This window comes from Amblyraja radiata, chromosome 21 (assembly GCF_010909765.2).
Source record: "Amblyraja radiata isolate CabotCenter1 chromosome 21, sAmbRad1.1.pri, whole genome shotgun sequence".
NCBI lineage: Eukaryota > Metazoa > Chordata > Chondrichthyes > Rajiformes > Rajidae > Amblyraja > Amblyraja radiata.
Window position 1 is genome coordinate 1,882,550 of NC_045976.1, and position 14,901 is coordinate 1,897,450.

The following is a 14,901-nucleotide window of genomic DNA, read 5'->3' on the forward strand; positions in this document are numbered from 1 at the left end:
TCTGTCTATCCCTCTCATCATTTTAAAGACCTCTATCAAATCCCCCCTTAACCTTCTGCGCTCCAAAGAATAAAGACGTTGAAGGGCACCCCTCGCGCAAGTCTGGTGGGACCACGGCCAACCTCTCCCGCCCAGGCTCAGGGGAGGAGCAGATCTCTGTGTGGGGAACAGAGACAGCACGGTGACACAGCACACTAACACTATCCCCCACCCACTGGGGACAATTTACATTTATACCAAACCAATTAGCCAACAAACCTGTACGAGTTGCTGCTCTACAGCGCTTACAGTGCCAGAGACCCGGGTTCCATCCCGACTACGGGTGTTGTCTGTACAGAGTTTGTACGTTCTCCCCGTGACCGCGTGGGCTTTCTCCGAGATCTTCGGTTTCCTCCCACCCTCCAAAGTCGTACAGGTTTGTATGGCTAATTGGCTGGGTATAAATGCCAATTGTTCCCAGTGTGTGTGGGATAGTGTTAGTGTGTGGGGATCGCTGGTCGGTACAGACTCGGTGGGCTGAAGGGCCTGTTTCCGTGCTGTATCTCTAAACTAAACTGAAGAGAGGATGCCAGTGTGGCGGGCCTACCTTGACTGAGACCTCCGGTAGGTAATGAGGGTTGCGAAGGCGGGTGGTCATATAGAGCTTGAAATCCCTGGAGTACTGAATGATGGTGTCGCCGAGCCGGATGTAATCCATTCCATTCTGTTTGAACGTCTGCTTCAGCAGCAAGGGCTCCAGGATGGGATCAAGCTCTTCCGAGAGATTTTCAATCAGGACTGGATTTCCAAACTGGTGAATGCAGATGCAGGAAGATAAAGAATATATGATAAAGTAAAGACTACACAGCATCTCTGAAGAGGTGACGTTTCGGGTTGAGAACCTTCTTCGGATTGAGAGTCAGGGGAGAGTTCTCTAACTTCAAGTATGCCTTGCTTCTCCCCTCTCTCTCTCTCCATCCCTCCCCCACCCGAGTTCTCCGACTAGTGTCACTGTCCTCCTGATTTAATTTACAGTTTGTAATCCTCGTTGTCAGCTTGCCCTCAGCCAACAATGACCCAGTCTACATTTCCATGAGCATCATCTGCTTTGATCTGTCCTTTTCACACCTTACATGCTCTGTGTACCCTTCCATATCGTTATCTTCCCTCTCCACTGACTCTCAGTCTGAAGAAGGTTGTCGACCCGAGACGTCACCCATTCCTTCTCTCCAGAGATGCTGCCTGACCCGCTGAGTTACTCCAGCTTTTTGTGTCTATCAACGGTGTAAACCAGCATCTGCGGTTCCTTCATAAAATAATCCACGTCCATTCGCACTCGTTCATTTCCTCTACTTACTTCTCCTGTCGTGCAGAAGACATACATGCTTGAAAGCACATTGCACCAGAATCAAAAACAGCTTCTTCCCTGCTGTTATCAGACTACTGGAAGGACCTATTGTATTCTAAGGATGACCTTCCGATCTTCTGGTCTACCTCATTGCAGCCCTTGACATTTTCTATCTAAACCGTATTTGCAGCTTTGACATTCTATTCTACCCTCTGTTAATTTTCCCTTTTGGACAACTTGATGTACGGTATGATTAGCCTGGATATCTTTCAGTACAGGTGACAATTAATAAACCAGTACTAATACAGTCTGTAAAGAAAGCTAGTGTTTAATTTAGTTTGGGGATACACTGCGGAAACAGGCCCTTCGGCCCGCTGAGTCCATGCCGACCAGCGATCCCTGTACGCTAACACTATCCTACACACACGACGGACAATTTACAATTTAACAAAGCCAATCTGTACGTCCATGAGGATTGTCTGATACTCCGCTGATGTTTATTGGTGACTATTGACCTGCATGCGTCCCCGTGACCTGCGTGGGTTTTCTCCTAAATCATTGGTTTTCTCCCACACTCCAAAGACGTACAGGTTTGTAGGTTAATTGGTTTGGTATAATTGTAAATTGTCCCTGGTGTAGGATGGTGTTAATGTGCTGAGATCACTGGTCAGCGTGGACTCGGTGGGTCAAGTGTCTGTTTCCGCACGGTATGGTGGCAATGCAAGGCCACACCTTGGCTCCCCGACACTGAGCTCTGGACATAACTGACCAGACAGGAGATGTCTCTGGAGAAGGACTGAAGTGTGAGAATTCGCCCTGACGCAGGGCTAGAGCGGCATTTACCTGAACGCAGTTGCCCAGCGTGCGGATGTAGTCAGATTCGGTGAGCTTGCAGACGTGGAGCTTGTTGCATTTCTCCATGTTCTTCACCCACTTGTTGGCCTGGCCCTGCGGGTCGATCATGAGAGGCCAGCGCTGGGCAGAGGTGACGATAATGGCGTTGTCGACGGAGAACCTAAGTGGACACCAACACTGTAGGAGGCGTCTGCACCCGTATCACCAGCACCACCATCAATACTGGAGGCCGCAGCTTGATGGTGAGAGGCGAAGGTTTACAGGAGGTGTGTAGGGCACCATTATTACATGGAGGTTAGTGGGTGTGCGCCTGCAACAACCTATCGGCGTTGATGGTGGAGGAAGATACAATAATGGCATGAACAAGACTTTTGGATTGGTTCATGGATGTGCAGGGAATGGAGGAATATGGACTGTGTGCAGGCATAAGTTGATGCTCACAAGTGTTAGGCCATTCGGCCCATCGAGTCTACTCCGCCATTCAATCCTGGCGGATCTAACTCCCTCCCACCCCCATTTTCCTGCCTTCTCCCCATAACCCCTGACACATAATGCTTACATGTCCCTGGGCAGTCCATGCAGTTGCCACTCCAGGATGCTCACTGGATCGCCCAGCGTGTTAGACAGGGAGAAGGTGTTGGAGACAGGGATTTGCTTCTGCTTGCACATGCTCAACCATTCCTTCAGCACGTTCTGTGTGACAGGGAGGACACAATTAGAATAATACGACGCACCTTTAGGTAGGAGATGAGGAGGAATTTCTTCAGTCAGCGGGTGGTGAACCTGGGGAATTCTTTGCCACAGATGGCTGTGGAGGCCAAGTCAATGGATATTGTTAAGGCGGAGATAGCTAGATTCTTGATTAGTACGGGTGTCAGGGGTTACGTGGAGAAGGCAGGAGAATGGGGTTAAGAGAGAAAGATAGATCAGCCATGATAGAATGACAGAGTTGGCTTGATGGGCCGAATGGCTTATTTCTGCTCATATGAACAATGAACAATACAGTACGTGAAACATTTTTGATTAGTTTAGTTTAGAGATACATCATGGAAACATGTCCTTCGGGCCAACTAGCGATCCCCGCACACTAACACTATCCTACACACAATAGGGACAATGTACACAGACACCAAAGCCAAAGACCTTACAAAGCTGTACATCTGGAGTGCGGAAAGAATGAGGAGAAGCTGGAGAAAACCCACGCAGGTCACGGGGAGAAGGTACAAACCGCACAGACAGCACCCGTAGTCAGGATGAAACCTGGGTCTCTAGCGCTATGAGGCAGCAACTCTAGCTGATGTAATGGTGATGTTGTAAACACAGAAAGAAATATAGAAACATTGAAAATAGGTGGAGGGGGAGGCCATTTGGTCCTTCGAGCCAGCACCGCCATTCATTGTGATCATGGCCGATCATCCACAATCAATAACCCGTGCCTGCCTTCTCCCCATATCCATTGACTCCACTAGCCCCTACAGCTCTATCTAAATCTCTTTTAAATTCACTTCATCCAGTGAATTGGCCTCCACTGCCCTCTGTGGCAGGGAATTCCACAAATTCACGACTCCCTGGGTGAAAATGTTTTTTTTTCTCATCACAGTTGTAAATGACCTCCCCTTTATTCTAAGGCTGTGGCCCCTGGTTCTGGACTCCCACAACATTGGAAACTTTATTCCTGCATCTAGCTTGTCCAGTTCTTTTATAATTTTTTATGTTTCTATAAGATCCCCCTCATCCTTCTAAATTGCAGTGAATACAAGCCTAGTCTTTCCAATCTTTCCTCGTATGACAGTCCCGCCATCCCGGGGATTAACCTCATAAACCTACGCTGCACTCCCTCAATAGCAAGATTGTGCTTCCTCAAATTAGGGGACCAAAACTGCACACAATACTCCAGATGTGGTCTCACCAGGGTCCTGTACAACAGCAGAAGGACCTCTTTGCTCCTATACTCAAATCCTCTCGTTATAAAGGCCAACATGCCATTCACTTTCTTCACTGCCTGCTATACGTATCAGATTGGAGAATCCTGAGCCGCTGAGTTACTCCAGCATTTTGTGTCTATCCGGAGAATCACACGGTTGTCCCTACCCCGGCCACCAGTACGTCCGCCTCACCTGCCGGTATTCGGGGGTGAAGGGTCCCAGATAGGCGACCACGCCGGCACTCAGCACCACGTCACCGATGATGTTCTGGTACGTGTCGTCCAACTGCTGCGCAATACAGGTCCAGCGATTCCGCTCCCCTCCCAGCCCGGCTATCAGCTTGTCAGCTCGCTCCAGCTTCAACCTGTAACACACACACACACACACGCGCACACACACACACACACACACGCACGCACGCACACGCACGCACGCACACACACACACACGCGCACACACACACACACACACGCACGCACGCACGCACGCACGCACGCACACACACACACACGCACGCACACACACACACACGCACACGCACGCACACACACACACACGCCGTGAGGGGGGGGAGAGAAGGAGCTGCAATGCCCTGGCCCAACCACATCACCCCAAACCCACCCAGGAGTGGTCTGAACCCCAAACCCAGCCTGGGGTACTGAGCTCCCCCCAAACCCACCGCAGGGGATCTGATCACAAGCTGCCAATTGTGAAGCTAGAGGATTGACAAGGTGCGAATTGTGAAGCTGGAGGATTGACGAGTGTGAAGGCAGAAGAATGGGGCTGGGAGGGAAAGATAGATCAGCCATTATTGAATGGCAGAGTAGACTTGTTGGGCCGAACAGCTTAATTCTGCATCTACAACTTGTGAACTTGTGAAAAGTTACCTCCCATGTTTCCCCCCCCCCTCACCTTAATCCAATGTCGTCTGGTTCTCAAATCCCCTGGTCATAGAGTCTTGCCTACACCGGCCAACATGTCCCAGCTACACTAGTCCCACCTGCCTGCGTTTGGCCCATATCCCTCTAAACCTGTCCTATTCATGTACTTGTCTAACTGTTTCTTAAATGTTGCGATAGTCCCAGCCTCAACTACCTTCTCCGGCAGCTCGTTCCACACACCCACTACCCTCAGGTACCTATTAAATGTTTCCCCCCTCACCTTAAACCCGTGTCCTCTGGATATTCCCATATCCTGTATCTGTCCACTGTGGACGGCTCGATGGTAATCATGTATTGTCTTTCTGCTGACTGGTTAGCACGCAACAAAAGCTTTTCACTGTGGGCACGAGACTGTGTGTGGTTATAACGGGAGGAGTGTAAGTCTTTCTACCGCGAGCCACTGCCTGTGAGCTGGGATGCCAGGGGACTCACAGGGTCATCTGGATGCTGTGTTGCAGCTGCTGTTTCGCTGCCACTTTGCGGGCCAGCTGTCCCTGGAGGACCTGCAGCTTGCTCCTGACCTGGATCAGCTCGCCCCTCTTCTTGTTCAGCTTCTCCATTTGGATTCCCAGCTCTGCCTCTGCCTCTGCCAGCTTCTGCCGCTTGGGGGCCACGATCTGAAAGAGGTCAACACACCTTCAATGATCAGAGAAAGCTCAACGGCACTGTGGAGCAGCGGTAGAGTTGCTGCCTCACAGCGCCAGAGACCCGGGTTCCATCCTGACTACGGGTGCTGTCTGTACGGAGTTTGTACGTTCTCCCCGTGACCTGCGTGGGTTTTCTCCGGGTGCTCCGGTTTCCACCCACACTCCAAAGACGTACAGGTTTGTAGGTCAATTGGCTTTGTGTTATAAAAAAGTGAAATAGTCCCTCGTGTACGTAGGATAGTGATAGCGTGCGGGGATCGCTGGTCAGCGCAGACTCTGTGGGCTGAAGGGCCTGTTTCCGCGTGGTATTTGTAAACCAAACTAAAACTAAGTGGGGAGCGTGCCACTGAACTATCACAGCATCTCAGCCTCAACATGTGAAGCTGAACCTTGCTCTCTCCTTCCTCCAGTTACTTGGGAGAGGCCATAGTTGCCACAACTCTGGGGCTGCTGGAGTCTGGCCAGATGTGGGTCATGACCAACCTGACAATCCCATGGTCCATGAGACATGGTGACAACTATTGACCAGATCACCCACTGCAAGCACCTCAGGCCACAGGAGCCAGACGGCCAAGTCAGTAAAACCACTCCACATGGATGTACCAGGGACCCCAACCTTATGGCTACCTGAAAGTGGCAACACATGTGGACAAGGTGGTCAAGAAGCCAATAGGTATGCCTGCCTTTGGCGGTAGGTGGACTGAGTACAAAAGTCGGGAAGTCATGGAAAGTTAGTGAAGACTCAGGAAGTCAGTGAAAGGCCTGGATAGTGTGGATGTGGAGAAGATGTTTCCACTAGTGGGAGAGTCTAGGACCAGAGGGCACAACCTCAGAATAAAAGGACGTAGCTTTAGAAAGGAAATGAAGAAGAATTTCTTTACTCAGAGCGTGGTGAATCTGAACTGGCCCTTCGGCCCACAATGTCTGTGCCGAACAAGGTGCCATGTCAGAAGTTATGGGGAGATGGCTGGAGATTTGGAGCTAGGAGGAAGAGATGAATGGTGGAGTAGATTTGATGGGCTAATTGTGCTCCTATCACGTGAACATCAGCCCATGCCTGCACATAATCCATGTGCCTCCAGTCCCTGCATATCCATGTGTTCAAAAGGGAACTGCAGATGCTGGAATATCGAAGGTACACAAAATTGCTGGGGAAACTCAGCGGGTGCAGCAGCATCTATGGAGCGAAGGAAATAGGCGACGTTTCGGGCCGAAACCCTTCTTCAGACTGATGGGGGGTGGGGAAAGAAAGAAGGAAAAAGGGAGGAGGAGGAGGAGCCCGAGGGCGGGCGGATGGGAGGGTGGGAGGAGACAGCTAGAGGGTGAAGGAAGGGGAGGAGACAGCACAGGCTAGCCAAATTGGGGGAATTCAATGTTGATGCCATAAGGACGCAAGGACCCCAGACGGAATATGAGGTGCTGTTCCTCCAATTTCCGCTGTTGCTCACTCTGTCCTGGGTCTCCTCCATTGCCAGAGTGAGCAACAGCGGAAATTGGAGGAACAGCACCTCATATTCCGTCTGGGGTCCTTGCGTCCTTATGGCATCAACATTGAATTCCCCCAATTTGGCTAGCCTGTGCTGTCTCCTCCCCTTCCTTCACCCTCTAGCTGTCTCCTCCCACCCTCCCATCCGCCCGCCCTCGGGCTCCTCCTCCTCCTCCCTTTTTCCTTCTTTCTTTCCCCACCCCCCATCAGTCTGAAGAAGGGTTTCGGCCCGAAACGTCGCCTATTTCCTTCGCTCCATAGATGCTGCTGCACCCGCTGAGTTTCCCCAGCAATTTTGTGTACCTGCATATCCATGTTGTGCCTATCCAACATTCTTGTCAATGTTACTACTGTACCTGCCTCCACCATCACAGCCAGTGGGTTGTTCCAGGCACCGACCACTCTCTGGACAATAATCGCCCTCCACACACCTCCTGTAAACTTCCCCTCTCTCACTAGAAAGCTGCGCCCTCTAGTATTTGATCCTTCCAGCCTGGGAGCAACGTTCTGATTGTCTACCCCATCAAGTTGAGTTCAGTTTAGTTTATTGTCACGTGTACTGAGGTACAGTGAAAAGCACTTGTTGCATGCTAACCAGTCAGCAGAAAGATAACATATGATTACAATCCAGCAATTTACAGATACATGATAAGGGAATAACGTTTAGTGCAAGATAAAGTCAGTAAAGTCCGATCAAGGATAGACCGAGAGTCACCAATGAGGTAGATAGTAGCTCAGGACTGCTCTCTGCATGTGGTAGGATGGTTCAGTTGCCTGATAACAGCTGGGAAGAAACTCCCTGAATCTGGAGGTGTGCGTTTTCACACTTCTGTACCGGTATAGATCTATATGTATAGGCGGCATGTACCTAGGCCCTGTACAATATATGATGCTATTGTTGAAGATAGACACAAGATGCTGGAGTAACTCAGTGGGTCAGGCAGCATCTCTGGAGAAAAGGTATAGGTGACGTTCTTCAGTATGAGGGTCAGGGGAGAGAGGGAAATCCAGAGATATGAAAAGGTACAAAGAACAAAAGACTGAAAGCTATGAAAAGAACAAATTAAGGCCAGCAACGATGACCAAGGAAAGGTGGAGCCCACAATGGTCCATTGTTTGCAGTGGAAGATGTGATAAGGAGAGGGTACGAACAGTGAAAATCAGCAGGACGACAGTGAAACTAGTACTGTGTGTGGGAAGGATGGAAAGAGGTGGGGGATACAAGGGTCACTTAAAATGTGAGAAATCAATATTCATACTGCTTTCCATACTTTGTTTTAATACCAATATTGATACTTTTGTGATGTGCAAGCATTGGTGGATAAATAATCTGAATAAATATTAAATGTTTAGTTTAGTTTATGGTCACATGTACCGAGGAACAGTGAAAAGCTTTTGTTGCGTGCTAACCAGTCAGCGCAAAGACAATAGTCCAGAACCAGGGGCCACATTCTTAGAATAAAGGGGAGGTCATTTAAGACTGATGTGAGAAAAAACTTTTTCACCCAGAGAGTTGTGAATTTGTGGAATTCCCTGCCACAGAGGGCAGTGGAGGCCAGGTCACTGGATGGATTTAAGAGGCAGTTAGATAGAGCTCTAGGAATCAAGGGATATGGGGAGAAGGCAGGCACGGGTTATTGATAGGGGACGATCAGCCATGATCACAATGAATGGCGGTGCTGGCTCGAAGGGCCGAATGGCCTCCTCCTGCACCTATTTTCTATGTTTCTATGTTTAATACATGATTACAATTGACCCATTTACACTGTAGAGATACACGATAAGTGTGTAGGAAGGAACTGCAGATGCTTGTTTAAACCGCAGATAGACACAATAAGCTGGAGCACTTCAACTGACACAACTTGCTCTGAAATAGGGTCTGAAGAAAGGTCTTGACCCAAAACATCACTTATTCCTTTACTCCAGAGATGCTGTCTGACCCACTGTTACTCCAACATTTTGTGTTTATATACATGATAAGGGAATAACGTTTAGTGCAAGGTGAAACTAGTAAAGTCTGATCAAGGATAGTCCGCAGTAGATGAGGTAGATAGTAGTTCAGGATTGCTCTCTAGTTGTGGTAGGATGCTTCAGTTGCCTGATAACAGCTGGTAACCTGAATACAGTTGGAAGAGGGGTCTCGACCTGAAACCATTCCTTCTCTCCAGAGATACTGCCTGTCCGGCAGTTACTCCAGCCTTTTGTGTCTATCTTCGGTGTAAACCAGCATCTGCAGTTCCTTGCTACACATTTCCTTCATTTTATTCCCTCTCCTTGAGTCAGGACGTGAGAGTGACGTCTGCTTTACCTTTGCTACGTTATCGTAGACTTCGATGGCTTGGACCCAGCTACAGAGACCCTCGCAGGCTGACGACACGTTCCTGATGACCGCTGGCTGGAAGTCAGGGTTGTTGATAAAGTCTCTTCGGATGTGAGCTGTCACCTTAGCTGGGATGTTGTCCTTATCAAACTCCTGTGGAAAATAGTGTTTCAATGAAACTGTATTGTCACATGTACCTTGGTAACAATGATCCATTCTACATTTCCTTTGCACATTCCATATTTCGCTTGGGCAGCTTACAACCCAATGGTATGAATATTGATTTCACCAACTTAGAAACATAGAAACATAGAAATTAGGTGCAGGAGTAGGCCATTCGGCCCTTCGAGCCTGCACCGCCATTCAATATGATCATGGCTGATCATCCAACTCATTATCCCGTACCTGCCTTCTCTCCATACCCTCTGATCCCCTTAGCCACAAGGGCCACATCTAACTCCCTCTTAAATATAGCCAATGAACTGGCCTCGACTACCCTCTGTGGCAGGGAGTTCCAGAGATTCACCACTCTCTGTGTGAAAAAAGTTCTTCTCATCTCGGTTTTAAAGGATTTCCCCCTTATCCTTAAGCTGTGACCCCTTGTCCTGGACTTCCCCAACATCGGGAGCAATCTTCCTGCATCTAGCCTGTCCAACCCCTTAAGAATTTTGTAAGTTTCTATAAGATCCCCTCTCAATCTCCTAAATTCTAGAGAGTATAAACCAAGTCTATCCAGTCTTTCTTCATAAGACAGTCCTGACATCCCAGGAATCAGTCTGGTGAACCTTCTCTGCACTCCCTCTATGGCAATAATGTCCTTCCTCAGATTTGGAGACCAAAACTGTACGCAATACTCCAGGTGTGGTCTCACCAAGACCCTGTACAACTGCAGTAGAACCTCCCTGCTCCTATACTCAAATCCTTTTGCTATGAAAGCTAACATACCATTCCCTTTCTTCACTGCCTGCTGCACCTGCATGCCCACTTTCAATGACTGGTGTACCATGACACCCAGGTCTCGCTGCATCTCCCCTTTTCCTAGTCGGCCACCATTTAGATAATAGTCTGCTTTCCTGTTTTTGCCACCAAAATGGATAACCTCACATTTATCCACATTATACTGCATCTGCCAAACATTTGCCCACTCACCCAGCCTATCCAAGTCACCTTGCAGTCTCCTAGCATCCTCCTCACAGCCAACACTGCCCCCCAGCTTAGTGTCATCCGCAAACTTGGAGATATTGCCTTCAATTCCCTCATCCAGATCATTAATATATATTGTAAATAGCTGGGGTCCCAGCACTGAGCCTTGCGGTACCCCACTAGTCACTGCCTGCCATTGTGAAAAGGACCCGTTTACTCCTACTCTTTGCTTCCTGTTTGCCAGCCAGTTCTCTATCCACATCAATACTGAACCCCCAATGCCGTGTGCTTTAAGTTTGTAAACTAATCTCTTATGTGGGACCTTGTCGAAAGCCTTCTGGAAGTCCAGATACACCACATCCACTGGTTCTCCCCTATCCACGCTAATAGTTACATCCTCGAAAAATTCTATAAGATTCGTCAGACATGATTTACCTTTTGTAAATCCATGCTGACTTTGTCCAATGATTTCACCACTTTCCAAATGTGCTGCTATCCCATCTTTAATAACTGACTCTAGCAGTTTCCCCACTACCGATGTTAGACTAACTGGTCTGTAATTCCCCGTTTTCTCTCTCCCTCCCTTCTTAAAAAGTGGGGTTACGTTTGCTACCCGCCAATCCTCAGGAACTACTCCAGAATCTAAAGAGTTTTGAAAGATTATTACTAATGCATCCACTATTTCTGGAGCTACTTCCTTAAGTACTCTGGGATGCAGCCTATCTGGCCCTGGGGATTTATCGGCCTTTAATCCATTTAATTTACCCAACACCACTTCCCGGCTAACCTGGATTTCACTCAATTCCTCCAACTCCTTTGACCCGCGGTCCCCTGCTATTTCCGGCAGATTATTTATGTCTTCCTTAGTGAAGACGGAACCAAAGTAGTTATTCAATTGGTCCGCCATATCCTTGTTCCCCATGATCAACTCACCCGTTTCTGACTGCAAGGGACCTACATTTGTTTTAACTAATCTCTTTCTTTTCACATATCTATAAAAACGTTTGCAGTCAGTTTTTATGTTCCCTGCCAGTTTTCTTTCATAATCTATTTTTCCTTTCCTAATTAAGCCCTTTGTCCTTCTCTGCTGGTCTATGAATTTCTCCCAGTATGCTGCTTTTTCTGGCTAATTTGTACGCATCATCCTTCGCTTTGATACTATCCCTGATTTCCCTTGTTATCCACGGATGCACTACCTTCCCTGATTTATTCTTTTGCCAAACTGGGATGAACAATTTTTGTAGTTCATCCATGCAGTCTTTAAATGTCTTCCATTGCATATCCACCGTCAACCCTTTTAGAATTAATTGCCAGTCAATCTTGGCCAATTCACGTCTCATACCCTCAAAGTTACCTTTTCAGGTAACCCTGGCATTCCCTCTCTCTCTGTCCCTCCCCCATCCTAGTTCTCCGACTTGTTCAACTGTCCTCCTGATTAAATATTACTGATTGTATGCCTCGTTGTCACCTTCCCCTCTGCCAACAATGAGCCAGTCTACATTTCCTTGTTCAACGTCCCCTTTGATCTGTGTTTCACACCCTACCTTTCCATATCTCTAGATCCCTCTCTCCCAACTCTCAGTCTGAAGAAGGGTCTCGGCCCAAAACATCAGCCATTCCTTCTCTGCATAATGAAGCTGCATGTCCCGCTGAGTAACTCCAGCATTGTGTGTCTATCTACAATGAAATGCTTTGTTTTGCATACAACACAGTGAAATCACACAGCAGACTTCTGGTGCCAACAAAGTTACAAACGTTCACCGAACAGTCCTATCTACTGCCTGCCGCTGCACGTGACACCAGCCCTCCCCCCCCCTCCCCCGCTGGCTCAGTGGTCTCCCCCCCATCCCCCTGCTGGGTAGCTGTCGACAACCCTCCTCACCACCATCTGACTAAAGAAAACTATGTGATAGGAGCCCACCAACTCTACCTCACCATTCAATAGTGGCTGATCTCTCTCTGTTACCTGTAATAATCGAGAATCTATTTATCTCTGACTTAAAAATATCCATTGACGGCCTCCACAGCCTTCTGTGGCAAAGAATTCCACAGATTCACCACCCGCTGACTAAAGAAATTCCTCCTCATCTCCTTGCTAAAGCTATGTCCTTTTATTTGAGGCTATGGCCTCCTAGACTCTCCCGTTAGTGGAAACATCCTCTCCATTAATGATTTGGAAGAGGGAATTAGGAGCAACACTAGCAAGTTTGCTGATGACACAAAGCTGGGTGGCAGTGTGAACTGTGAAGAGGATGTAAGGAGGTTGCAGGGTGACCTGGACAGATTGAGTGAGTGGGCAGATGCGTGGCAGATGCAGGATAATATAGATAGATTTGGAGGGATATGGACCAAACGCAGGCAAGTGTAGCTGGGACATTGTTCAAAGACGTCGGAGTCTGAAGAAGGGTTTCGGCCCGAAACGTCGCCTATTTCCTTCGCTCCATAGATGCTGCTGCACCCGCTGAGTTTCCCCAGCAATTTTGTGTACCTTTGTAGCTGGGACATTGTTGGCCAGTGTGGGCGTTGGGCCAAAGGGTCTGTTTCCACTGTATTACTCTATTACTCAGTGACAATGACTCCAGCGAGTACAGGCCCAGTGCGTCAAACGATCGTCATATGTTAACCCACTCATTCCTGGGATCATTCTCGTAAACCTCCTCTGGACCCTCTCCAGAGCCAGCACATCCTTCCGCAGATATGGTGCCTAAAACTGCTCACAATACTCCAAATGCGGCCTGAGCAGCGCCTTATATTGGGGGCGCTGTCCAGTGCACGGCTGCCCAGTCAGCAGCTGTGTCTCTTCATCTTTTTATTTTTATTTTTAGTTAGTTAAAGTGTTTTGTTTGGAGGTCTAAACTTTTTTATGTGGAGGGTGGGGGGGGGGGGGGGAAGGGGGAAACTGTCCTTCAAGGTCCCTACCTGGTCGGAGAGGCAGCTTTTCTCCGCCTGCAGTTTCGACCCGTCCTCGCGGCCTACCAGCGGGCCTGGAGCGGCGTTTCCTGTCGGGGACCGCCCAGTACCACGGCTTCGGTGGTGGCACAGCGCTGGAGCGCTATCGCGGAGCAGGCGATGCCTTGCCCGGGTCGCCGCGCCGCTGGGACCGGCGATAAAAAACATCGCGGAGCTGCGGGTCTGAGGAGCGGCCAGCTGCGGGCGACGGCGCTGACTTTACACCGGGAGCTTGGGATCTCTTGACGAGATCACCAGTTGTGGAGCTCCATCCGGCACGGCCTTGTTAGCTTCGGAAGCCGTGGTCTCCAGTACGGAAGCGGCCGTTCCAGGGTTCCCATGCCGCTGTGAGGACTCTCCCGACGCCGGAGCACCATCACCCGGCGGGAACGGCCTGGAACATCGGGCCTCCGTGGAGGCAACTGTGGAGGCCTCAATGGGCCCGATTATAGGTGAACTGGGGTTGGGGACTGGACTTTGTGCCTTCCCTCATAATGGGAACCATTGTGGGGGGATGTTTTTATGTTTAAATCTCTTATTAATGTTATGTCTGTATTCTTTCTTTATGTGCTGCACGGAGAGGACGCTGGCGCTGTTTGTTCGCCGCTTCTCCGTTTGCTATTGTCTGTTACTATTGTAAAGCAACTTTGAGTCTTAGAAAAGCGCTATAGAAATTAAATTTATTATTATTATTATTATTATTATAGAGCCTCAGCATTACATCATGTTTTCGTATTCTAGTCCTCTCAAAATACATGCATTTGCCTTCCTTACTAGCGATTTGGTCAAGTGAAGGCATTTGTACACTGTACACCTTCATAGACACAAAAGAATAGGTGACGTTTGGGGTCGAGACCCATCTTCAGACTGACCCTCAATGGAGCTGTCCCTCAGTGACCCTGACCCTCTGTGATCTCTGCCCTCTGTGACCCCGCCACTCAGTGATGCTTAGCTCCCTACCCTGGTGATCCCCGGCCACTATCCTTGTTGCCTCCTCCCAGTCAGCCTGATCCCCAGTGTTCGTTGACCTTCAGTGACCCCCACCCTCAGTGCCCGTCTACCTTCAGTGACTCCAGGAACTTCATGTCTCCGAGCATCTTCTTCGCAGGTGGCCAGTAGTCGTCGGTGCTCTTCCCATTGGCATCCACCTTCTTCTCAGGTTTAATTCCCTTGAAAAGAAGTCATGGTGTCAGTGATACAGTGTGGAAACAGGCCCTTCAGCCCAACGCGCCCACACCAGACAACATGTCCCAGCTACACTAGTGCCACCTGAATGCGTTTGGTCCATATCCCTCCAAACCTGTCCTA

At 49.0% G+C, this 14,901-nt stretch overlaps 1 protein-coding gene across 1 annotated transcript in view; it reads right to left on the bottom strand.

Annotated features, from left to right (window-relative positions):
* The window catches only part of LOC116984950 (dynein heavy chain 3, axonemal-like), a 344,183-nt gene that overhangs the window by 68,377 nt on the left and 260,905 nt on the right, over window positions 1–14,901 (bottom strand). Inside the window, exons 59-65 of the mRNA XM_033039311.1 lie at window positions 14,655–14,762; window positions 9,490–9,654; window positions 5,481–5,665; window positions 4,300–4,471; window positions 2,742–2,875; window positions 2,171–2,342; window positions 587–790 (exon numbers count right to left, since the gene is read on the bottom strand). Of these exons, the coding sequence (XP_032895202.1) occupies window positions 587–790; window positions 2,171–2,342; window positions 2,742–2,875; window positions 4,300–4,471; window positions 5,481–5,665; window positions 9,490–9,654; window positions 14,655–14,762 (1,140 nt within the window). The remainder of the gene's footprint in view (window positions 1–586; window positions 791–2,170; window positions 2,343–2,741; window positions 2,876–4,299; window positions 4,472–5,480; window positions 5,666–9,489; window positions 9,655–14,654; window positions 14,763–14,901) is intronic.